Raw genomic sequence first — 26,993 nt, forward strand, 5'->3', positions numbered from 1 at the left:
GAAAAGAAAAAAGAAACAGCTACAAAAAAAGCCAAAGCCCAACAAGACTGTGATTTCAATCTAAAGGTCTGTCATTCTTACTTTAGGGCTGAATTTCTGATTTCTCTGTACTGAAATGTGATTAAATTAGGGATAACTGGATCTTTGAAGGATGGTGATGAATGTGCCTTTAAATTGCTAATTATAGACTATAATCCTATCTTAATTATACTGTGGACATGAACTGCACTAAATGCCTATTTATTAGGCACCACTAAAGCATAAGTGTTACAATTTATGTTAACACTTCATTGGTTTATGCCAGAAAATCAAAATGGGATTTGTTGTGTATTTCAAGTAACTTTTCATACTTACTCTTTCCTTTGTAGCACAAAGTTTGTCTATAAACCTAAGGGAGAGAAGGAAAGAAATCTGCTTTTCTTCCACTGCTCTTGCTACCTGATAGCAGCGAGAGGTCATTCCTCTCTGACAATTTGCATGGCTCTCCAGGAGGTGGCATGTGCTTAGGTTCTCTCTTTGGGCTATCCTCTTTCAAAATAACTTGAACTTTTCTTCATAGCAACTCACCTGCCGTCTGTATAACCACCCTTGGCATCAGTGATGTTTTTTAGAAATGTGCAGCTGGTGAAACGCTGAGCTGATGGCACCGTTGTCCATCGCTTACATTCAGTTGGTACAGATGACCTCAGAGGTATCCACTCATTTTATGGACACCCTACCTTGGAAGTCATTAGTGCTTAATTTTTGCTGCTGCTTGCACTCAGCATTAGTAGTGGCTTCTTGAGTTACTGATGTTGTGCTTAAAGGTGAAAAGTAAAGATTTTTAATTTTAAATGGTGGTCTATTTACATGTAATACAGTAGCTACTCCCTAAAGCAAAAAAAAAAAAAAAAAAAAAAATTAGAATTGCACCTCTGGGGAGGGAGAGATTGAAGGAGTTAGGGTTGGTTTCTGTGCTTAGGTGGGACTTTCGGAAGGATTTGGTTAGCAGTGGTCAGTATTTGCACTGTCCCTATTCCACAGCAGTGCAGGAGTGCAGGCAGGGAGCTGGATCGTGGAATAACCTGGCTGGAAAAACAAATGCAAGATCCATGTGGTCTCATCAAGATTCCTTGTGGCCCATCTCTAGGCATAATGTAAGACTAGAGTTAACCAGATAAAGTGAAGAACCAAAGTGAAGGATAGCAAACGCCTTATAGTGTTTAACTGACAGCTTCAGCAGCTTGAGGCCTTTTAAGTGACTCTCCTCAAGGCAAGTAGAAGTTATAAGACAGATCCTCTCTTGATCACTTAGAGATGGAGGTAAGACTAAGGAGCAAAAATCTGGCTACAGAAGCAAGACAGACTGGTTAAACAACAACAACAACAAAAAGGAAATCCTACGTGTCCCAAGACAGAAAAAATGCATGGTGAGTAAAGAAGCACAGAAATGTGCATAACATGTTTAGAGCCATGGTTTTTTGTGCAGCCTATAATGAAGAATGCTTGAATTCTTTAAAAGCCTGTAAAACTGCTTCCTGTATAACCTTTAAAAAGATGAACTCCAAACCTTAAGTGCCCACGTGGTTGAAAACAGTCTGCTGTCACCTTCTCTGTAACATAAGGATCAACACTGGTCTGGGACACCTCTGTTTCTGGGAAGGACTTAGCAGACCAGCCTGTGGCTTATCAGCAAAGGCTGAGGAGGGCTGGTGCTCCTGGAAGGGTTTTAGAGTACAGGAGTCTCCAGCCTTGGGTGTCCTAGAAAGGCTGTCACCACTGCACTTCAAAAGATGTCAATGCATTTATGTGCTAATGTGTTCTCAAAGGTACCAGCCAGCCTCCCGGAGGCACTGGTTTGCCTTGCAACTGTGTCTGTACAGAACAGTGTTGTTTTTTTGAGCAGTTTGGTCCTTTTAGTCCTTTAGGGAAGATGTTGCTGTTTCTTAGCAGTCTGATGTTGTGGATGCCCTAGCCTATGAGTCCTTTGATACCGGGCAGCCTACAAATAAGGGAGTCCTTGGGGTCAAAACTTCTTCCCAGGCTGAATTCAAGGCTTTAGGATCCAAAGGCAGTATCATCTAAATATTACAAAAAAAAAAAAAAAATACTGGCGGAGGGAAATTATTAATCTATCTTCTTTTTTTTAACATTTTCTCATTTTTTTCTATTTGTTTTTTTTATAGACAGTACTGTTCCTCCAAGCTTTGGCAGCAGCCTTCAGGGTACTAGAGAAACCCCTTTTTGTACTGGGATGTTTGGTTTTGCCCTGTCTATGCGTTTTGCTTTATATGGTGCTCATTTCTGCACAGTACCTCAATAATGCATTGCAGCTAGGAGGTACAGCTTAATATTCACCCACTCCTTCCCAAGGGGGATAGATGTGTGAGGGAGGGTTTTCTTTCACTAGGCTGTTTGATGTTTCTGTGTGTGTGTACGGTTATAACTGGCATAAACATCTAGCACAATGGACAGTGAAGCCAAGAGCAAAGAAACAGAACATAAATTTCAGTATATCATAAACCTTATCACAGTCCTGTCCAGCACTGTTTTTCAATGAAAGCCAAAAATTTCAAATTGAGTGCAAGTGACACAAGTCTGAATTTATATATAAACATGAAATGTAATAAGACCAAATAGTTAGGAGCCTGCACAGCATTTTAAACAACTAACCAATAAACGTTACATCTCAATAAAACATTAATTTAGTATAGCCCCAAATATGGCTCTTGCTTAAATGGATGAAACGGGCAGGAAGAGAAAATGATAAATTTTAAAGGATGGTACAGAATACTTAAATAGCCTTTTCCAGCAGCGGAATCACAGTAAGCTGTTATGTGGCTGTTCATCCCTAGGCTGAAATGCCTGGGGCATCTTTAAGTCGTTTGAAGCCACAGTGGGATTTTTAAAAAATTCTTTTTCTTTTTGAGCTATATCTGTGTGTTTTTCAGGTTCCAGAGAAGTTCTTACAAAATGTACTTAGAGTGTCAAAACAGTTCTTATATTTTTAAAAGCCAGCACTAAATTTAGTACTAAATTGATGCTTCTTGGCAGGCCCGGAGGATGGATTGGAGCCAGGCAGGAGAGGGAGAGCTCCCCTCTCATCCGAGGTCTTTCTTACAGATCAGGGCGGGCTGCAGGGAAAAATCTTCCATTGCTGCCGATCACACCACGTTTGTGCTCAGTCTCCAGGTCTCTCCGACTCTGTGCTGCTGCCCCACAGAAAAATCAAAGGCCAAAGCCAGTTTGCAAGCTTGGTGCTGTAGTTACATGATGGTTAATTACACGGCCTCGCTCTCTGAAGTGCAAGAAGTGAGTGGTGAGATCCTCTAAGCATCTAGAGTAGTTTAAAGTAACACGTGGGTTTAGGTGAAGGTAGCAACCATCAAAATGACAGATCCTCCCCAAACCTCAGCCTAGGGTTGGTTGGTCTACCGACAGCTTTGTGGTGTAACAGATTTTATGGCCAAATCAAAAGTAAATCTACAGTCTGGCTTCTTGCACAGTGTTGGCCAGAGACTGCAGTCTATTATTTGTTACGCTTGCATCCCTTAGTCAGCAAACACTTGCAAGCTCAGTAACAGGACATCTTTTTTTGAAAGACCATCGCAGTCTGGAGTTTCAAGATTATTAAGTGTGTTCCCTCCCCCTGAGGTAACTGTACTCAGTATAGGAATTTGCATGTAATGGTTGATTTGATTATGTTTTCCTAGTTGTAGTTGCTCTCACTGGATCTTGATGTAGTACTTGGTCAGAGCTGCCACTGCTTTTGAGCGTGTAACTTCTCTGTGCAGGTGCCTTTGGGTGTAATGGGCTGAGTTCCTTCATTTTTGGTCTGAAACATTTTCCTGAGGCACCAAGCAACTCTCTTCTGGTCAGGCAATGAAGTATTGACAGTAAACTGACAGAAACACATGCGTCAAGTTCTCGCTTGTGTTACAGCCCATGTTCTTCTTTTACCAGTGCTCCAGTTCACGTTGCTGTAATTGAGCTGTTCGGACGATTATTTTTCAAAGAGGAGAGTTAAATCCTGTCTCCTTTATAAGCAGGAGTGTCTTAGAGGGGGTGAGCTGTCCTCGTGGTGAATCTCTGAGCTATGCACACAGACTGAGGTGAGAGGGAGGGAAGGAGGAGGCAATACCTTGTCCGTGACACCCCTCATGACAGACCGGAGCCCCCTGCTAACCCGGACAGTAGGTGTGTGCAGAGAGGCCAGGGACATAGTTGGGTTCCAAAGGCTGAAGCCCTTGATTCTGCAGAATGTCAGTGAACATGTTAGCCAAGACCTGTAATTTCTAGTGGAACTCGAAAGTCTGTTGCATAGAAGTGTTGGAGAATAGAATAAAAACTTTCTCCACTATACAGCTCCTGACAGGACCGTGCTACCTCAGAACAGAATTCAAGCCTTTTTTAATTGGGCTTTTGTTTAATAGATGTACATATGAAACTTGAGGGAGTTGACACAGGCATTTTCACTGTATTCTTTACACTTGTTAGGAAGATGCCACAATATTCCCATTTCGCCCACTGGCAGGACGAACAGTGCCTGTGTTCTGCCTTTTGGCTTCCAGGTACCTGCTAGGGCTTTACTTCCTCAATATGGTGTTTGTCTTTCTAAGGAAATTTAGTTTTCTCCGTGTCTTCCTTTTCTCTCTCACAAATGAAATCTAGTAGGGAGATATTCAAATGACCAGTCCTCTGTAGTTCAGAGCTACCACATGCAAAACTGTAGCCAAGCTGTAACCTCAACCTAATAGGGTCTCTGAATACAGCTGTGTAATTTTAGTCTGTTGGCTGATACCATTCATTTCCCATACTGGATGGAAATACTGGACTTAACCATTTCAAATCTACTGCCAGAGTGTACATGGGGCTTTACATACACTCTCTTCAAATTCTGTGTTTTACTTATTTGGGAATGCTCCTGATGCTACGTAAAAATTTAGCACACGGAGTTGTGTTTTTATTTGGCTCTCCAGATTTACTGTCATTAACAAAATTGGTCAGTTTGTGGCATTTTATCCAGTTTATGGCATTTTATGCTTCTCCCGGTAAATGTCTGGTGAAGTAAACACTGCTGTGAAAGGGCTAAAAAGCAGTTTTGGTTCTCTAGCACAGAAGAAGTGCAAACCTGTCCTGTATTTTCAACTTATCTGAGAGCTGTACAGTTGTGGTGGTGCCTGGAACAAGTCTGGTTCCTCATCTTGTGTCTGGTGATGACTGGAAATGGCTCTTTGGTTGGGTCAGGCTGCCCAGGCAGCAAGAGGCCTTTCCTGAGAGCTGGCAAATATTGATGGTGTAATGAACTGCCACCACCTTGATAAGGGAGCATCAGAGCTGGGCTCTGCTGCTGAGCTCAGGGGTTAACCGTGGCTCAGGCACACAGCTGGGTGCCAGAAATTGTAAAACTCAGTCCCAAGTGATTCAGTGCCAGTGTTTCTCTGGGGGACTTGAGATGAGTGTTGAGCAATGAGACACTAGAAATGAGGGTTTGGCTTTCATCACAATCAAAACAACCCCAAAATTGTAACTTGCTTGGAAGTTTGTGGCTAAACAAAGTGCTGGCTCACTAGCTTTTCCCCTTAGTTTTTTTTTTTTTTTTAAAAAAAGTAAAGACAACAAAGCACACTTATTTTGATGCTGTTCATAAAACAGAATTTAATTTTAGGCAGTCTCTGGAAAGGAAATATGCTTCGTGTTCGCTAAGCATCTTTCTTTGTTCTTATCCCACGAACAATTTGTTGTAGGTGCACCCAGAGAGGCAGAACCTTGCACATGTAACATACATCAGCCCTTGGTTTTGTAAAGTAAGCAAACCCTACTGGATTTCCCTTTATGCAAACAGAGGAAAAAAACCCAGAAGCTGTTCAAGGTGTGAGCCTAGTGAGACCTTACTGAAGCATGAAAGCCATGCTGTGATAGGTGCTTGGAAGTTAGTATGTTTTAATATTTCTGTTAAATTTATCTGATCCTTTTGACCTCTCTGCCCTGTCACATATCCGGAATTGTTACATAGCTTCAAGCCATTTGTGTCCCTTAATTCCTAGTTTAGATGGTAGTGCTGCTGATTTTATTTTTTTTTTTTCTCCTTTAGTGATGTGAAACATAACTTGTATGTGGAGCATCTGTTACTTGCTAAAGAGAGTGATGTGAAGAGTGCCCGGCCCCTTCGGCTTGTTAGGCACGTGAATTCCCAGTACCCTGGTACCTACCTCCGCGGTAGCAAAAGGATAAGCTTGAAATCCTGTTTGCTTGGGCTTGTACTTTCTGGGCTTAAAGATCCTGACCACGAATCAGGTCCGTGTTAGATGATGAGCATCCCCACGGCTCTCCACCTCCCCATCCAGCAAGGGGGTCTGCGCAGGCAGAAGCAAAATGGTTAAGTGCACCGATGTGTTGGATGGAGCTGCGCGGGGTAGGGTCGGCTCCCACATTGTCTTGTTTACCTTGGCTGCTCATGATATTCTCCCTACGTTCCTCATGGAAGATTCCATTTTTTTTTTTGCAAGAGGGATGAGCTCATTTGTTTAAATGGAGAAAAAAAAAAAAAGAAAAAAAAGCAGCCGTTCTGCTTATTAATCCTCTCTGCAATCATCCCGATATGCACAACTTGCCTGTTATTAGAGGGAAATGTATGCACGGCATCCACTGCACACGTGCATTTGCATTTCAAATCAGCTGAGTCAACACAATATAATGGTCCTGCCTGTAGGTCCTTAGGGAGCCACAGTAGCTGACAATGTGTGCTTAAAGGGAGGGTCTGCTTTTCTTTTTTTTTTTTTTTTTTTTTTTCCTTTTTTTTTTTTTTTCTTGAAGCCAGTAGTCCTGTGTTAGAGGCGCTTGCACTGTAGCTGCTTGGACCACTGATGTTTAGCAGATGATTAGCCTGTCGCAGTGGATGGGATTTGATTTTATTTTATAAATAGTGTTCATCTGGACCCAGAAAAAAAAAAAAAATAACTGGCAACAGTTCAGAGAAGAGAAGCTGCTGCTAAAGTGTTTCTGCTTGTGCTGCCACTGATGCAAGCAGCTGTTTCCATCTGCACTGCAGTATTGCAGCCTCTACACAGGCAGAGCTCGCCGGGCTCCTCGCTGGTGGAATTACGGAGGAACCTGGCCCTGCTCGCAGCTAGCTTCAGCCCAAGGGCACGCTGAGGATGGGAGGGTCGCAGTCTCTGCAGCAGGCGCAGACAGGTAGCCTCAACCGGGAACCGTCAGAGGCCATGTAAGTGTGGATTCCCTTTGCTCTCTCCTCTTTTTTCCCCCAGTGCTGCCAGGCCCGCAGCCTCTCCGCGCTTAACCTGTGCGGTGCGTTCAGGAGCTGACTTCTGTGTCTCAGGCCTTTGTTTAATGCTAATTGCGTTCAGCTGGAGACGTCGTTAAGCTTTTGCTGATTATTGCGAGTTGCGTTTTATAATGCTTTCCTAGCACCGAAGGCACCTCCATTGAAGGCTTGGGCTGACCACCTCGGTGCGGTTGTGTTGAGCCATAGCTGTGTACCATATGTTTTGTCTTTTTATGTTTTGGATGCGTAATCAATCAAACACAACGACCATTTCCAGCAAACAAAAAAACCAACCCCTTCTCCCTCCCAAACCCACCACCTCTGTGTTTTCTATTTAAAATGCACAGCGTGGAGCTGCATTTCACTGTTTTTTTCAGAGCTTCTTTTTGCTTTTTCTCTATAAAGATACTGTTTTTCAGGTCACATCACCCTTGTCAGCATCCATCCCTGTCACAGTATTATATCTTCTGATGAATCATAAGCAAGGTGTCCTTAGATCTCTTCTCACAGAAGGCCAACTCTGAAAGATTCACTGGGGGAGGGAGGAAAAATAAAACAATTAGTGCTTGTCCAGAACAAGTTATCACTTTTTCAGATGGATAAATCATATTTGAAAGTGCACAAATGTGTGTGTGCATGCAGAAATAGCAGAGTCATTTCCCATCTGTAAATAGGATTTTGTCATTTATTGGTTGAGGATTTATCAGTTTACTTAGCCAACAGTCTTTTCTCCCTAACCCTCCACCTCAAACTCCTTAGCTGGCATGCTGAAGCATGGACCTTGCCTCTGAATGGATTTTAGAAGAACTGCCTTGTCTCCTATTGTAATTTCAGTTACATAAATCACATTTATCTAACGTGTCTGAACATCCGAGTTATTTCTGATCATGTATTTTGGTGAGTTTTAGCTATTTATCCACTAGGGCTGGTCTATATAGGTCTCTTAATTTTTTTTTTAATGTAATGTCTGCTTATTAAGGTAGATCTGATTATAGTTGAGACATTGTTTGTATGTTTGAGATAAGTGCTAGAGTGTCATTGGGGAATGATAGAGCAGTAACTGATAGTTTTGGCCTTACAAGTAGGTATATGCTCCCTATTGTCATATTCCAGTACACCAGCAGATAGCTTTGCCTGGAACTGTTTTGTTATATTTGTAAGGTACAGGCCTAACAGCATTTCTGCATCCTTTGTTCCTTTGATGTATAGCTTCACCAACTGAGATTTTTTTCTATATAGGTACATCTTGTATAGTACTGACATTCCTATATACAGCATCTATTTTAATGATACAGTGGAATAAACTGATGCCTCATTATCTTTAAGTAATGTAAATTACAATTTCATCTGCGCAAACTGGTGTTGATTTTTAACAGTGATCAAAGGACTGGGCACTAAAAGATGTAGCTAAAGCAGAGTTCAGTGTGTTCTATCTACAATTTTCACAGCCTTTTAGGAATGCATTCTGTTGAAGAACATATTGATCAAGGTGTGTGTGTGTGTGTATATGTTTTGAGGGCACATGAGTACATTGTCATCTCTTTCAATAACTCCTTTTATATATATATATATATACACACACACTCATCTTTTGCAGTTAGTCATTCTTGTGGGGTTTCAATATGATTTTTTAAGGCCCAACATAATCAACAGATGTACCTTCAGCACGAGCATCATTCAGTGACTGTTGATGTCCCTGGGGAGAGTTTGTGAGAGATATTACTAATCTTGTACTAAATAAATCATAGGAGAGTGTGCCATTTTCTTCACACCAACTAAATACGCTTTAAAATGAGATAAGAACGGGGATGCTTCTTTATCCTTGAGAAAGTACGGGTCTGTTTTCTGAAAACAAGAACGTCCTCAGAGGATGTCATGGTAATCAGTTCTGGTCAGAGGTTTTGACTTTATACCCTAATCACTCTAACTTTTACCAACACTTTTTAAATGAAGTTACATTTAACTTACTTTGCACACACAAGCAAATTCCTTAATGGCAGTGATAGTTCAGAGACAAAAACATTTGGCTGTGTCCCAGGCAAGCTGGGTAACTGCCCATGCAGTTACAGTATCCCTGAAGTCACTGGAGCCATCAGCAGAGGCTGACTGCTAATGGAGACGGCTTCTTAACAAAGGGAAAGGGGCTTGGCTTTGGCTGCCCTGAGTTCATTAGATCAGAGGGGTGTAAATCAGAAATCATTACTGGAATAGATTTATGTTAGCATCAAAAAGAGAGACAAACAAATTCCTTAAATAGCTGCTGGTTTAGGAGTTCCTCCAAAGTGTCCTATGTTGGACACTGGGGAGAGTCAGAGAAAGAAATTGATGGTAGAATTGATGCTGCAAAGGGGTCTTAGGTGAAGATTTTAGCTTGTGTCCATGATTAAATATGCTCTTTTTGCATGTCTATGCCAAATTCCCAATTTTAATGTAAATTTGTTTCAGCCAGGATAAAAGTATTTATAATAAACCCAGTATTGATAGTGACAGCCTGGGGTACTCTGTTGTTCACTGTGGATTGTTAGGGACTCAGTCATTGACAGTAGACAATTGTCCTTTCATTTAAAGAAAAAAAAAAGTCAATTTTGAATGATAAAAAAGGGAAAGCCCATGGGAAGCCCTCGACAATAAAAGTTAACTGCAGATAAAAGTGGTGTGGTTCAGACCTCTCTATTGACATTATAAGCGCTGCCATGTGCTTTGCAAATTGCAGCAGGCACCCTGGTGGTCACAGATTTAGTTAAATCAAGGGCACGTTTCAGTCAGATAATAGGAATGGACTCAGTCGAAAGAAAAGCAGATGACAATATGATGATGTTTAGTGTGCATGAATTTGTTCAGGTGGGCACGCACTTACATCTCGGGCACTTGTGGCAATATCCTTGTGCGCTGCTTGTGCTACGGTGAGACGCCACTTCTGACCCACTGAGGATGTGAAAAGAATTCAGCTTGCCAAGCGCTATTGCCTGTATATCAGTAGTTTTCTTTTTAATAGTAAAATATTTCTATCTCAGCAATATTTTTTTAAGTATTAGAAAACTGGAAATGTTGGTAGCTTGTAGCCAGTTGTCATCTCTGAATCTTTTTTTTTTTTTTTTCTCTCCAATGGAAAGGGTCCCTTTCTCCTGAGCATGAACCACACCTTCCTTTTGTGGAGCATTGTGGTTGCTGTCCTTGCAGTAACTGGGCAGGATTCATATTCAGTGCCCATTCCTTGATCAGCCAAAGGGCTGATGATGTGTTATTTCCTCCCATCAGGAGCTCGACATGCTGTGTCTCTAACATTTTCATCCCTTGCCAGTCCAAGAGGAAAATGACTGAAGACTGAGCCAGCTCCCACTGAAGTTGATGGTGAAATGCCCACTGACTTCAGTGGGAGCTGGATCAGGCTCCAAGAAAGAAATTGAATGTTACTGATCGTTGGTAGCAGGCCAAGACGTTGGTGCCCTTGTGGGTTGTTTTTCAATATTTCTTCTGCTGCATGGTCTTTTCATTTGTTGGTTGGTTGCTGGAAAGACTCAGAAAAACTCAAACTGGATTGACTCAGCCTTGTACATAAGAGATGCGAGCAGCTGTTCTGTGTGTAAGTGTGTATCCATAGGTGTGTATATATAAAAGTTATCTGTGCATATGTACAAACACGCAGCCCTTGCTTGCTACCACATTTTGTATTTTTCTGTCTCCCAGACTTAAAAGAATCTACTGTATGGTTCTTAAAAGTTGGAAAGAAATTTGTTTGGTAAGATATTTGCACAGTTTTATGTGCTCATACATAGGAAAATAATTTTAACGAATATCCACATGGAAGAGTGGGATATATATACACATATATATTGAAAGCATTGAAAAGAATTTGGGTCTTGGGAGGAGGGGAGGCTTCTGTTATGGAATTAGTATTTTGTCTGAGTTAATCCCTTGACAGATAGTTCTGCCTATTGTCTGTCTTCTAGGTGAATTTGTTTTCTTCTTCCTCTTATTGACAGTCGTCAGTAAGCATCCCCATCAGTAAGTAGAGTGTACTCTACATATCTCTAGATTGGTCTACTGAATAGGGTGAATTGCTGGAAGACATGGGGGTGTTTTACTTAAGAGAAAATGGACCAGAAGTAACAAGAAAATTCTTCTGTCAAGCTCCCCTGTCTTTTATTCCAGCCTCCATTATTTGAGTCCAAAGGATCTCATCTCTGAAGTCAATGACAGCGCTTCCTTTGATATGAGAGGTTACTACATCAACTGCTACATCTGTCACTAAAAGTAGGCAGGTCACGTTTAGACTTGAAAACAAAATAAAAGGACCCCAGAATCACTCACCCTTCTATTAGCAAGGCATGCCACACATCTGGCAAATACGTGTATATTATAAAGCTCTCCACACTGAATGGTGTGCCCTGTGCCATGCATAATGGAGCTGCTGTCATCTATTATGTATTAAGACATACGGGCAAATTGGAAAATACAAACTGATGTGAGGTAGGAAAAACATGAATGAAAAGGCATTCCTGCACATGCATCGGGGCTGTCACTTACAGTCAGAACTGTTTCCCTGTCTGCTTTTGCTTCTTGCTTTGCTTGACCCAGCAGTGAAAGTAACTGCTTGTTAAATTTAAATCAAAGATGCATTTCAGTCCGGTGTGTTTCAAGAGGTAATAGTCTGGGTGCTTTTAATGTTTCTCTATTATGATTATAGTACATAGAAAAGCTGTTCTGTCTATTATAAACACATTTCCTTTGTTTCAAGACCTTACACCCATGGAGAGTTTTTGTATTTGCTCATATCTTAGGTACCATTTCCTTATCCACCTCTGATGCTTTCTAAGGATTCAGCTATGTAACAACCTTCTAACTTAGTCCAGGTAAGCAGGCTTTTCAGTGGCAAAAGGCAGAGTTTTAATTACAGCTAGGATTTCAATGCGGCTTGCATTTTCTTTGAGAAAGTGGGCGTGTTTGCTGTAAGAAAGAAACAAACATACATTACTGTGGAAAAACTTCTAAGAAAAAAAGGTGTCATTTCCCTTCAGATCCTGAAACGCTCTGAAGCAACCATCTGAATGTAGTAGCAGACTGGATATCATGTTTTATACTCCCATTAGCACCAGAGAGACAGCTTAAATGGGAAGGAAATGGAATTAGTTTCCTTTTTCCACCACAGTCTGAGGTTTCAAAGGTTTCTTTTAAGGCATGTTTTGGCCTGAGAGTCTTCACTAATGGTGATAATAGACAAGATGGTAAGATCCCTCCTTAGCTCTAGAAACTAAAGTGGAGTTTGCAGTGCAGGCTGTCTAAACGTATGGCATGTGAACTGGATTTTGGCTAAAGCAATTGTAGGTATGTCTGAGACAGACCTCAGGGTAGTTGTAGAGCTCCATTAATTTTGTTTGTTGCTTCCCCGCAGTACTTTTTGCTACAACTCCTCTCCCTCTGCTGCGAGGACTGATTGAGGAGGTGAAGGGGTGCTTGGGAAGCCTCCTCCTTTCCAGAGGAAGAACTGGGGCCATTGGTTCTGTTGGGATGAAATGTAAACTTTGGGAAAATCTGGGGCTTTCCATTTCAAGATTATTTGATTTTGATTAAACAGAATCCTTAGAATTATGTTCGAGTTTACATGATAGAGTTTCCTAAACAAAAGAAGCTTGTTGCTAGGGCTAAATATAGACCAGATTGTATCTGAAACTAACAGTAGTTAGAATCGTGTAAGCTCCTGCTTTTGAGTTTTGATTTCCTTCAGCATAGAAACCTGCGTTTATTGGTCTTGTTAATAACAGTTCATTGCTCTCATTAGAGATGAGTCCAGTGGTGTACTGGGAAAAGGGTTTGGTTGCTAAAGGAGGGGGAGGATGACCAAGGAATTGGAATCCCTTTGTTTAACTTCCCAAATGCAGGACTGTTGCCTTCCAAAGCGGGAGCCTGGGAAGGGAAGGGAAGGTCCAGCGCCGCTGTTCCTCACCTGGCAGAGCTGTGGGCCCTACAGCTGGGTGCCAGCTGGGGAGGTGCCACTGCAGAGCTGGGATTGCTTTTTCCAGCTGGCTGTTGTGCTGAGTTGGCAGTTTCCCGAGCTGGGCGTTCATGCAGCACCTACCGAAAGGGACGGTTTCATTGTGCTGGGAGCTGGAGCAGCACAGTGTGCCTGCGGGAGAGGTAAAGCTGTGGCTCTGCTGAACTCCCAGAGCCACACAGGGCTGGAGCAGCAGCAGCAGGATCATGCCGACGCCCGAGTCAGCAGATGAAATTATTACAGCCTATCTATTATTATTAGAATAAAATTATATATAATATTATTATAATATTATATATTATTATCTCTATATGAGAGATATTTTGTTGTTAAGGGGTTGAGATGTTTTTTGTCCTTTGCTCCCATCACTTCCTGACCGTGTTTCTACACACGCAGCTGCTTCACGTGTTGAAGTCGAGGAATAAGTGTCAGTGAGGATCTGTGTGATGCTCTGCGCAGCTGTACGGAGGCTGAAGAGGCAGAATATGGAGCAGGTTGGGGACAGAGGGGCTCTTTCCTCTCCTCATTCTCTTTTAGCACCTCCCCACCTCCCTTCTCCACCCTCCGTGTAGTCCTTATCTCCCTTCTGAAAGGAAGGACTGTAAGCGTTACAGAGCACAGTCTTATTTCCACATCTCGCTATTTTCACAAATCTCCATGTCTTTCAAGATCAGCTGGTCCCCCAGGGATTCCGGGTGTCATAAACTCATCTTTACACTTCACAGTTGCTGTTTTGTCCCTGAGTCCTGCTTTTGAGAGGTGGCTCTGGAAAGCCTTGTTGCATTTAAAAGGTAGTTCCAATAAACAAAGCAATTTTGAACCTATGGCTCTGGCTCCCAATGAATTATTGATTGTTTTCCCTTGAAGCCGTTGCATGATGCTGTATAGCAGCGAGCACAGGCACATACATACCTTCCGACAAGATAGTTAACAGGATGTTGTTGCCTGGATTAAAACTCTAGAGCTCGGTACTAAAGGCAGAGGAAAGATATTTACTGTGGGTATTAAATACTTAAACATCAACTATACTGATTCAAATACCAGTTGCTGACCTACTAGGGTGAACAAAGTGCAGCACTGACTGGGATTATTATGTATTAACTGCTTATAACTGCATTTGTGGTATGTTCTACCTTGGATATTGGGGTAACCTGCATCTGTACTGTTTCTTCTCATCTCTTAGGCGATTTATATGTTTGAATATTTAGCAGCCTCTGGTGATGTAGGAACATGTTAGTATCTATTTGCTGTTGTGATATCTGAAGATGAGTGCCTTTTATTAAATGATATTTTCCTGTTCTGAGAATAAAGCATCTGCCTCAAAAGAGCATAGGGATTAAAAAAAAATAATTCAATTCTGAGTCCTGTTTCTGTGTCATAGATGTTTTCATTATTCAGTCTGAAGCCAGTAAAGGGAAAGCAGACTAGAATGGATGGAGGTTTGTTTCATTATTCATTTGTATCAGTAGTGTTGAAAAACGTACCCTGTTAAATCTCAGGAAAAGCAATAAAAAGGAAAAATTTAATATGATTTAAAGCAATATGGGGAACTTCTTGCTAATCAGTTAGAAAAACGATTTAAGTAGTTTGAAGTGCTGCTGCGAGTATGCCATGTTGTATCACTCAGTCTTTTTTCCTTCAGATGTGGCTTCCCACAGCTCGAGACATTTCTTTCTGGTTGCTGTGTGAAAGCAGGAAATGGCTTTTGTTGGGGGGTGTGTGTGTGAATTTGGCTTCTGCACAAAATGTTCTCAAAATTGCTGAATAACGAAGCAGAAAAAAGCAGGAAAAAATAGTTCCTTTTTTCCATATCAGTTATGGTAGGAAGATTACTTATAATACAATAGGCTAAAAAAACAAAAGTCAACATTATTTTAAAGATGATTATGCCCTTTTAATTCTCCTTCACTGCAGTCCTAATCCTGTTCGCTAAATATAACCATCCTGTGAGGGGAAAAATTGGCCTTTTTATAGTAAGTGTTTAAGGGATTCATCAGTTTCCTTTTGCAATCTATTCTAGAAGAGACATTTCCAAACTGTTCTCTGTGGTTTGGATAACACACAAGGTATTATTTTCTATTGTGAAAGTCCCACATAATGATCTGAAGAGGGAAGCCATTTCTGTTATCTCACCTACCTAAAGAAAGAAAATCTGGATTCTTGTATCTTTTGTATCTCATCTTGTATCTCATCTCGGACACTAAGTTGCCCAAGGACTCGAGGTTGGGGGTCAAATGTTAGTGGAAGAGCAGCGAAGCCGCTCAGTAGTTTTACATCAGTAGCAGTAGGTAACTGAGACATATTTACCTACTCACACCGAATTTACACTGGTATAAATCATTAATACTTCAGCTGAACCGTGTGAGATGCGCTGGGCAGCAGAGGACATTACACCCTTGGGCTCCCGGCGTGGAGGAGAAGCAGAAAGCTGCACAAGGCGGGGGACCGACCGACCGGCTGCTGCTGCGCACGACGCAGAATGATCTTCCTCCCTTGTGTTCCTAAATTAAACATTGTGCCTGTCATGACACATCACTTATGGGCCAGGAAGTACCACCTTCGGTGTAACAGTGGTTGTTTTACCAGGGAGCCGTGTTTTCCATGGGTCTTGTAGGGCTCTTTATGCTGAAATAATATTACAGTCCTTCTCTGGAGAGGAGTGCCTGCTCTGCTTTCTGCACACATCAGTGTCAATATGAGTTCTTGTGTAATTGCGTTGCACTAAAGTAGGTCTTTGTCGTTCCAGTGTAATAGGATTTATTTGATAAAAGCTTTATTAAGTGAGAACTGCAGAGGATGCTCCTCTGCTGCGTCGTAGCTCAGGCCATAAAATGAACACGTGACATTTATCCCTGCCCTTATGATGGGCAGAATACCTCTGCTGAGGAAGAAACTGTGGATGATTTTGTGGAATATTACTTCTGCTGCAGAAACCCATGAATGCAAAACATAATTCCTATTTAAACCTCTCAACTTCGGATATGTTCTTTCACAAAAACCTTTCTAAAAAAAATTACTGTTTGTTTTTCTTTCCTACAGTACTGTTTTTTAATGCATCAGAAAGAGGGATAAAGAATGAAAATACCTGGGAAATTAACTTCATCCCAGTTCAGGGGTTTCTTGTATAAAATTATTTTATATTGCTATGATTAAAAAAGCTAGAATTGTTCCTGGTTTTCATTGAGCCATATCCAGTTTTAAAGTAAAAATAAAGAGAGAAGATTTATATAGGGCAGCAATGGTGTTAGGCTAAGTAAGGCTAAAATTACTCTCCGGGATCACTGGAATAATCCTGTGATGAAATTATGGTTTTGTTTGGATCATCAGACCTTGCAAGTCAGAAACCTGTAAAGTATGGTACCAGTATTGCGATGCAGTGAGTAGCACAAGCCATAATTGCCTTTTCTGGTATGCATATGATAGATATTCTGTACATATGCCATACATATCAGATAGCAGACAAAAGCATTCCCCCGTAAGGTGATGTACGTGCTTAGTACAGACTCAGCACTAGAAAGCTGTGAATTCCCACTGACTTTTGGTGTAGTCTGGGGCATTCTGCATTTCACTGGAGCAGATCCTCAGAGAAAATACAATCTGGTTTTCCTGTGGCTACCTTGGGGGTACCAAACATTATTTTATTTGTGAGGCTTCATTCTTGTGTGCACAAATCAGTGTTCCAGTGGGACAATGGTATCATTCCAGTAGGAGCAGGATGTGAGCTGAAGACAAGGTTAGTTGTCTGACTCGTTCCCTCTCAGCGTCCTCCTCTTGTGACTTGTTCTGCGGTTTGTCTCCTCACACTATAGGTTTGTTGTGAATTTATTTAACCATAGTATAGATGATCTTGTCACTGAATACCCTTACAGCAGTGAGAGAAGTCCATTAATAGTTAATGGTCAGAAATGTGTCCCTAAAGGAACTGTCTTGTAAATAAAGTCCGGTGACACATAAGTGACATGTTTGTACCTCCCCCAGCTCCTGCCTCAATATAAACCTCAGATCCAGCACTGAAAACATTCCCTGTGGGGGGAGAGGAGCAAGGCAGATGGCTTTCAGTGTCCCTGGAAAGTCACCCACCCTTGAGCTTTGGTAGGCTAGGCTAAGGTTACTGGGTTTGCTTTTCTCTGGGCAAAATGTTTTCAAAGCTGTCTGTACTGTTGAATTCTTTGAGAAGTTCTATCATTTCGGTGGTGTATTTTATCAGAGAGAAGGGAAGAATTTTTTGTGAGGTTTATGCCTATCACCATTTATATTTGTGTTGTTTTTTAATACCATGTGTTTAGCAGATCCTTGGATGCTAGGTTTGATAGGTAGACTAATTCAGACACCAAATAGTAATTTCGTATCTAAAATAACCAGATGAATTGTGTCCATAATGTTTTCCATAATGTTACTAATCAAATTTAATATTAAAACCTATAATCTGTAGGGGTGTTTCGTATTTAAAACACGTAGGTGAACAATGATATAGCTAATAATCATCATGTTAAAAGAAGCTAATTATTCTGGGATGTCATGTTAGCTGGAAGTCACTGAGTAGGTAAATACTGTACAAAAATGATAGCATACAGAGTTGACACATCTTTGATATTATTCTAGCCTAGTGCTGGGATGAAAAAAATTGACCTTTTGTTGTAGCTATAGAATATTCTTGGTCCTTGTGAGTAGGCCCTTGGGTCAGCTAATGGCTGCTGGCCTAAATTGGTAACTTGATCTCCAGAAAAGGAATTGCCATTTGGGCTCTCTTGGTGATTTTGAATTACGATCCAGAGCTGTGTTTCTAAGAGTCTGAAGGGAAGAAAAAAAAAAAAAAAAAAAGAAAGATTGTATGTATCTCTGTGTTGCAGAGCGGTGTAAGTGCAACATGAGTGATACCACAAGATGAATTATAAGAGGTTGTCAGTTATTGAATTTTATATAAACAGGAGGAAAAAAACCTCTCAAATATAATGTGTACCGAGCAGTTCTTTTTCCCCCTCTGGACTCTGCACACATCCACAGGAAGAAGCTGTTCATGCCGTTGAGATATCCCAGCCTGAGTGGATGGAGCAGATTTGAGGTGGATACAGAATTGAACTCACCATGACCGTGTATGAGCAGCAGTCCAGTGGCAGAGCTAAGCTGAGATCTTTGGAGAGGCATACTGCTGAAGCATCCTGCCTCAGTGTTCTTTTTTTTGTTGATTTTTTTTTTTTTTTCCTAAGAACTGTATGGAAAAATCAGTTTAACCATTGAAAATGGCACCAGGAAGTCTGAAAAGATTTTATCGGACTGTTTACAGTGAAAGAGCTTTGACTGAAATTAATGTTCATCTCTGAGCGCCTTGCCTCTCTGACTTTAGAAACTCTGAAGCTTAGAGTTACTGTCTTTTCCAATCTGTCAATCTGTGTGGGTCTTGCCAGGGCAGTGTATGTGCCTGCTTAAGTAACGTGTAAACCAGTTTGACCTCAGAAGTGTTCAGCCAGTCCTGCAACCTTGGTTCTGATCTCATCGTTAAACCAGGCCGGAATTATTCATACAGGTTTTATGAGGATAATCTCTGAAAATGATTGATGGAGGTGAGACCACAGAATTTATTTCTCCTCTTTACTTCCAGCTCATCTTCCAGTGGGATTTACAAGAATGAAAAACAAAATTCATCTTCAGTACTGAATTGGACATTGTAAGAAGTTGTGCTTTTTTTTTTTTTTTCCTTAGATTCCTCTCACAGCAGATTATAAATTGTTTGGTAAATATCCATGTGAAATTTATACCTTAACTTTATGATATAACAGCTACAGATGCTTTGGAGGGCCAGGTCTGATGGAATCTGTGTGTTGCCTTTAGGTGTTGCCACAGGTAGTTGTTCATTTGGGTCCTTCCATCACACGGCTTCAGATTCCCTGTTTGACTTGGAGCCATGCTATAGTACCTCTGGCACACAGAAATCTCAGTACAGGGACCAAGCACTGCATGATGTCCTTCTGGTCACAGATATATGTGCCTTGTGTCCTCTTATTTGTTATTTGATTCTTAAGGCCCAAGGAAACAGATCTACAGACAGGTCTGGTGTGGTTTTATGTGGCCTAGAGGTGATAGATGTAGTTGGGCAGCTGCTCTCCCCTAGAACTGCAGCTCTAGCCAGTTGTAAAGAACGCGTAGATCCACAGATAAGATGGAAAAAAAGACAAAATATCCATTTCTGTCTCCTCCTCCTCAGGGAGCACAGCTATTATCTCAGGAAAAGACTTTAGAAGTTATTGCCTCTTAAAATTGATCAGTTGGGAATTGCTCATCACCTCAGACAGTCTTCTCTGTACGGTTCCAACATCCTGCAAACTACAGTTAGAGGGCAATCTGTAAACAACAGCTCTCCAAGAAAGCTGTGCAGTCCTTGCTTTTGTTTCGTTCCCTTCAAGCACTCTTTGGTGGTAACGGAGCACAGTTTGGTGTTGGTGGTGTTGTGTCCATGTTGTAAGATTACCCGAGTTTTTTCCTCCCCATATGTCATTTCCAAATACACCATGAGAATAAAATTGTCACCTCTGGTCTCATGTCAATAAAACAAAGGTACTTAGAGACAAAACAATTAGCAAATAGAGCTCTTTGAGTACCAGCGAGAAGGATGAGTTTAAGGAGTGCTAGCTGGGCATCAGTGGTATCGCTGACAGGTATGAGACCTCCATTAATGTGGGACATGTTCCACTAATAAGGCAAAATTAACGAAGTTTTTACTAAGTGCAAAGTTTGGAAGAAAATATACAGAATTACATACAGGTGGACAGAGGCTGTTCACCTTAGCTCTGATGGAGCAGATCCCTCTGAAGCTGGTCTCGATGTTGTGATTCCGCAGCCCTGGGTGGTGGCGGGCAGCTCCTTTGGCTCCATTCACCTCTCCCTACGCCCAGCACGGGCAGCACTTCTCATAATGCAACTCCAGCTCCTGGCTTCAAAACTTCCAAATATCACAACACCCATTCTTCTCCAGATTGCACGCTAATAGATCAGTGCTCCATAAAATAGTTAGGTGCATGTTGGTTTTTTTTTCCTGAAGCGGGCTATACGCTAAATAAAAACTATATAGTTTGACTTCAAGTGAAGTAACTCTACAAAAGGCTGTGGAGCTCCCTTGGCACATACTAGTTCCACATTTGCTCCCTTATGCCCTTCCGTAGGTAGTGATGCTGCTGACCTCAGTCCTTGTGTCAAAGCCCTGCTTTTCAGTTTCTTTTATATATCATACATATCATTTAGATATATATAGATATATGTATCCCTTTCATTCCTGTAAAATAAAACCGGAGTGCACACTTGCATCGGTTATACTGCTTTAGCGTAAATATTAAAAGAACCCAAGAGACATGGCAGGGTTCCCAACGTGGCTGCAGGCCACAGCTCTGTTGCAAACTACCTTTTAATGAATCAAGTTTCCAAGTGACAACTGGGATGACCTCACTTCAGTGGCTGCTGTGCTTGAAGACGGCAAACAGTGCCGTCTGTGCAGAGAGGCAGCGGAATGAAGAAACCTCGTTCTTGCTTGCTGAGTGATTTCCAGCTACAGTGACAAAAAGGCAATTTTTCATTCAGAAATAGAGGAGGACTTAAAATTATAAGCATCTGTGGTTTACAAAAAAAGGCAATGTAACTTACGAGGTTGGATTTCCGCAGGGCCAAAGGTGAAGAAAAGTCAACCCTAGTGACTCCCTTCGGTATTTTCTCTGGAGATTTATGTAACAGGCTGGGCAAGACCTCAAAGTTTCCAGATGAGAGTGGGAGTGCTCCTGCTCCACACGTTGATGCAGTGCTGCCAGATTTGTATTGGTCTAGTATGACTCTTGGATTTCTTGGTTGTCCCCTCTTTCTCTCCCCATCTCTATGTGTTAGAGTTGCTGTTTACTGGCTCTTTTGAGAAGGGAGATGAAAAGAGATGGACTGAAAGAATAGTTCTAGTAATTCTGTACTCTGTTACTATCACCTAATCATCTTGTGGCTTCTACATTCATACTGGTTTGCCCATTATGTACAAAAAACAAAGGATACAGATGGAAAGATGTGACATACATTATAATTTCCCAAGCTGGCTAAACGGACACATGAATGTATGTTCCTTCCTGTAGCTTTGACTTCATCAGACTAGTCCTGAAAACTCAGAGTCTGTATTTGCACACCCCATTTCCACAATGTTATGAGCTGGTGCAAGCAAATGGGTTCTCCGTCTCTAAAACCCATGCGTCACATCTCATCCTGCTTCATCCTTGCCTGGAACTTCAGAATAATATTCTGGATGATGGAAGGGCTCTTCCTTTCGTGAGAGCCTGCCCACAGCTGGATTCGTGGTGGCTGCTCCTTGTGCAGTGTTGAACTGGTGCCGATTCTCACGGGCTATCACAATTTGGCAATCTGATTTACAGCACAAACTTTACTCGCGGCATTTTAATTTTTGTTGTTGTTGTTGTTCTGTGTATTCTCTGTATTTCTCAGAGAAAAGACATTATGAATAGAACTGGCTGGAATATGTAATTTCCTTTTCACAGGAAATCCTGTTGTTCTGGGAAAATCTCTTCTTACAGTTTGAAAGTAGGACTGGTCTTAAAAAAAAAAAATCCTACGCAAGAGAGACCATCCGTATTTTCTCTAAGGAAAACTGAACACAAGATCTAATTTTTCCAGGATGTAGGTAATGTAGACCTTGGAGCATAGTCCTGGTATGTGCTTCCAGGCTTTATGCTCTCTCCCAGATCCCAGGCTATGACAAAGGATGTTTTTCTGGTATTCAGCTTCCCTTCATATTTCTTTGTTAAATACCATATTTTGTCAGCACGATTGCTTCTCATAACAAACTCAGCTGCATTTATGTACAGTTAAGACAGTTCTTACTTGATTATACTGCTGCTTATGGAGGGGTACAGCTGAAAATTAGGAGTATTGCATCAGAATCTTTTGGGGATGATTAAATATTAGCGAAACAAAGCCTTGTGCTGGAGCTCAGGCACCACGGCTACCTGTCCAAGGACTCAGAGGTTCTCCAGAGTGGAAGGTCATACAGGGAACAGAAACAAACAGGCATTTCTTTTTACTTCAAATGCTTATGCCCACCTTATCCAAGGTAGCTCGTTTAAAAGGGAGACGAACATGCACAGAGTCTTTCCATCCTTTAAGTAAGGGAGGACACAGAACTGTACCATAAAGTCAGTTTTAACAAAGCAGTTACAAATATGAGCAGGACTTGAAAACAGAGACTTTACCATTTCAGTCATATTATATATGTCTGTATATTTACTGTATATGTTACATGTGCTATACAGACAGTTTGGAAAAAGGGGTCTAAATGTGTGCAGCTGTTACTGTTTCAGTATTACAGAGCAACACTTTGGGTTTGAAACACTTTGGGTTTTAGAAAAGAGAGTAAAGCATTAAGTACAGCGCAATGCAGAGTTATGTGAAAGCCCGAGAGATAGGAATTACCTTTCATTTTGTTGGTTTAGATGATAACTTTCTAGGCTTATTTTTATGACACAAGAAACATTTCTGTGCTGGGAAAATAGCACAGGACTCTGTTTCTCTTTGATTTGGAGATTCAACTTAACTTAAAAGTTTCCTGAACCAGCTCTGTGGAAGGAAGAGAAAGTGTTATTTTCTTAAATACCTATTGTGCAGCTTTATTTACAGAAGCTCTTTGTTTGCAGCTGTCCTTAAGCTTAAAATATTTGGAACTTAAAACATGGTGCATGTTTGAAGAGATATAATTTAAAATGCTGCAGCCTACCTCTTCCAGTTTGACTGCTCTGTGGCCTGATGAATGAGGATGGTTTAAGCAATGACACAAAGAAGGTATTTTGAGGAGCTGCAGCAATAGGTATAATCAAAAGCCAGGTGCACTATTTTTGAGCAGTTCCCCAGGGAGTGACATAGGTTTTGGGGAAAAAAAAAACAAACAACACTCCAAAAATCCTCGAGTAATGCAAACATCCAAAGCTACTAGCTAGTAGAAATCCTTTTGCTATGCAAAGGAGTCGAGGTGATGAGACAGGGGAGACTGGGATCAGCACCGGGCTGTGGTGTGTGAGGATGTGGGAGCTCTCACTGGGATCTGTGGAGGCAGCTGGGAGAATCGGGTCCATTGTGCTCCTCAAGCTGTCAGGGGTGACACCGGCTTCTTTTCTTCCCCAGCTCGCCGAAGGCTTCACGCTGAGATAGATTTAGGCAAATGTAATCAAATGCAAATCCTGTACTTGTACGTCTGACATCGAGCTGCTTAAAATAATCACAAGCTTCAAGAAACCAAACAGCATCTGGCAGCTCAGAGTTATCTTATAACTTGAACAAAATGAGAGAAGTCCTTGGTTCAGGATGGCTTGTAGAGTGCTTCTGGAGGATGAAATGGCTTTTCATTTCATGGCAGGTTTTGTCCTCGCTGCATTGGCGTGCAGGGTGTGGACAGCTGTGAGGAGCAGTGGAGACTACAGCCCTGCACAGAATCCCTGGAAATAGGCAAATCAGCCCTGTCCTTTAGGAAACTGTCATATTCAATTCACTTTATTACAGACCAGCAGTAAAAATCTGCATCTGACCACCAGAAGTTCTTACTGAACGTATATTGAACGTATGTTCAGTGCATGTTGAATATAACACCATTGTTACTGCATTCCTTGCTCCCAAAAAAAGCCTTCAAGAATAAATGTTTAAAAGCTAAAATTTGGTTTCAGTTTGGTTTAAGAACAAGTAAGATCTATAGTTTTCAGATCTAGAAGGGTAGTCTCCTAAGGCTGTACTGTAAGAGCAAATGGTGTGTCCTTGTATGGTTGAGATATTCACTCAGTATTTAGTTACCCATCATTTTGTACAGTTGCTGCCTTTCAAGCTTGCATATCATCTGAATGGCTCCGTTTCGGGTGCTGCTGTGTCCTTGCTGGGCTGGCACCAACCCATTGTGGTCCCTATGATTTTTGTGTCTCTGTGACCACATGGTGCTACAGAAGGATTACTGGTAATACCAGGATTCTGTGCATTTTACAGGTTGTTTTACCTTGTGTAACAAAGCCATACACTTCCTGCTTGAAAACGCCTGTGGTAAAATTCTGCTGAAAATAGGATGTAGTATTTCCATGAGAGCAGGATGCACAAGGATTTGCTGCACCTCAGGTATCGCCATGTCAGCTTTCTCACCTGTAGAAGCACACACAGAAATTTGAGGCTATTTTAGATTTTTTTTATTTTTTTTTAATGAAGTTATGAAATTCTCTTGAGAAGATCCTTTTTTTTTTTCTTTTTTTAGACTGATTTAGGTACACTTGAGGAGAGTTTTAGAGACTATCACAGGGGTGTCACGTCTGTGTTGTTGAGCCACCTTCACACTGGAAAGCAGGCTTTGCAGGATGGTTTTATTTCCAAGTGTGTGTTCACTTTTGTAACACAAAGAAGTCTCAAGTGACATAAATACTTACATATGGAGAAGACCATAGCCATGATATTCTGCTCTGGGAACCATACTGCAATGTAAAATCTCCTTTGGGAAATGCTGAGGTAGCCTGATAGCTGAGGTCTGTGCCATCAGTTCAGAAAGCCTCGTATTTCCCAGTATGACCTGCAAATGTGAATCCTCACTCTGCTCACTAGTTTCTCCTTTGATTTTCACCAGGAGCTCTGACTCTGAAGAAGCATTTGAGACCCCAGAGTCCACCACACCGGTAAAGGCACCACCTTCGCCTCCACAGCCACCCCCCGAAGCGGCGGCGGCAGCAGCAGTTGTAGCAGACGTAGCAGAACAAGAACTAAAACCCCAGCTGCCCTTGGAAGACACAGGTAAGGAGCATGTAATGTGTGGGACAGGTTACTGAGGAAGGTGAAGCTGCAGGGAGGTGTTTGTGTAAGCACAGGCAAGGAGTTGATGCTAATAAAATGTCTTCTGGAAGATTAGTTAATGTATGCTGGGCATTATCCATGCTGGGAGGAAAAGCCCTGTCACCTTCTGGAATAAAGTATTGGAGAGTCTGTAACATTTGACAAGTATTGAAGAAAAGAGGAGCTTTCTAGATAAACCTTTATTTAGAATCAAACTTGAATTTGTAGGATCTTTATAGAGTCGGAGGAGTAGAAAAAGGAGGTATGAGATACAAATGCAGGTACCTGGGTGAGCACTGTTAACTGTGACAGTTAACAAAATGTTATTTTTAAATGGATTGTCACCTGAAACAGAAGGTGAACAAAAAGCCCATTAGAACAATAGAAATACTGATACTAACTTTATAGGAGGAAGATGGGAGTATGTGGCAATGTATGTGTAATATACATATATAAAAATGAGTACATACTGGGAATATAACCTTTACAAAGGGAGCATCGTGTTTAAAAAACCCAAATAAATCTTTTCCCCAAAAAAATGTGTTCTTTGTTCTCCAAATTGAGTAATGGAATACGGGGGAGTAGAAAGCACTCCGTTAGCCCAAAATAGCTTTGTTTGGGCTGTTAGATGACAGCTCAACAGTTTAAGATTGAATTCCTCATTATGCTGCCTTCTTTCCCATCTGAAAGTCAAGTCATCTTGATCACCTGGCTAAATTGTGTGAAGGTAATTTTACTCTCAGCAGACTAAAGCTCACTTGTGTTTCATTTGGAAAGATGTATAGCATTGCCAGGCAGTGTTTTAAAGCTTCCATTTCCACTCTAGAAGTGACTGGGTTTAGCAGTGGGCAAAGAAATGTCCAAGGCTGGCATGTGTACTATAAAGGCTGTCCAGCTTTGTTTTAAACCTTTAGGAAAGTCTTGCAAATGTCTCAAGCCACCTAAAGTATTTCTGGGAGTTACAGGTTAAGGAATGCTCTTTAAGGTCATGATTTATGATACAAGTTTAGAAGAAGCTAGAAAGATGTCCCGACAAACTGATTCCACAAGATAAAAATGAAGTGCTGAGATACTTTTTCCTCTCTGCTGTTACAGTTCCCTCTTCATTGTAGCAAACAACATTACTCTTTCTCCATCTTCTTTCCTTTTTCTAACCTTTTGCAATCTAATGATTACAAAATAAGTGCTGAGAGAACAAAAGAACTCCTAAGCTAAACAGGAATTGGAGTGTGTTTTTAATTACTGCAGTAGATTATCTTCAAACCCTTGATTACACATGTGCTTCCCTGGCACATGTGATTCTTTTCTCCGTACGTCCCAGATCTGCCCCTCCTTTCTTTCAGATATTTCTGAAGAAAGGTGGAAAACTGAATATATCTATATTCACAACCGATGTGAATTATACTGAACGCCAAGGCAGAGATGAAAACATTTCATTTGTAAATAAGATTTGTCCATGGGAGGCAAGTTACCACAAACTAACAGAGTTCAGCATTCCAAAATCATGCGAAATGAAGTTGTACAACAGGGTAATTTATGTGAGGGAAGGAAGATGTGTAATGCAGAAAGTATTCAAATGTAGGAGGGCAACACAAAGAGTTCATTTGTTTTGGAAATCTTTAGAAGGAATAATACTACGACCATAGCTTAGGTGTTTGCATGCTTCTTCAGAAATGCGAACAGTTAAACGTTTTGTACTTTATAAACCACTTGAGTAACACTTATCTTGTAAGTTTACTTACATCATAGGTTACACATGTGGCTGCACACAAAGCGAATGAGCCTCTTCCTTGGGGGTTATGGGCAGTTGAAGCAGAGTTCCTCGTTGGTACCATACAGCTAAATAAATCGGTTTCAGTAAAAGAGGAGTGAGGAATACGGGCAAACAGAGAGCCTGACGAACACGCAGGGAGA

The 26,993-nt window shown here is 41.3% G+C and overlaps 1 protein-coding gene across 5 annotated transcripts in view; it reads left to right on the top strand.

Annotated features, from left to right (window-relative positions):
- Positions 1–26,993, top strand: part of TACC2 (transforming acidic coiled-coil containing protein 2) — a 138,529-nt gene that overhangs the window by 64,652 nt on the left and 46,884 nt on the right. For all 5 annotated transcript variants that reach the window (XM_074907890.1, XM_074907895.1, XM_074907898.1 and 2 more), the window contains one exon: positions 24,877–25,040. In XM_074907890.1, the coding sequence (XP_074763991.1) occupies positions 24,877–25,040 (164 nt within the window). The remainder of the gene's footprint in view (positions 1–24,876; positions 25,041–26,993) is intronic.

Source organism: Athene noctua, chromosome 5, assembly GCF_965140245.1.
Source record: "Athene noctua chromosome 5, bAthNoc1.hap1.1, whole genome shotgun sequence".
Classification (NCBI taxonomy): Eukaryota; Metazoa; Chordata; class Aves; order Strigiformes; family Strigidae; genus Athene; species Athene noctua.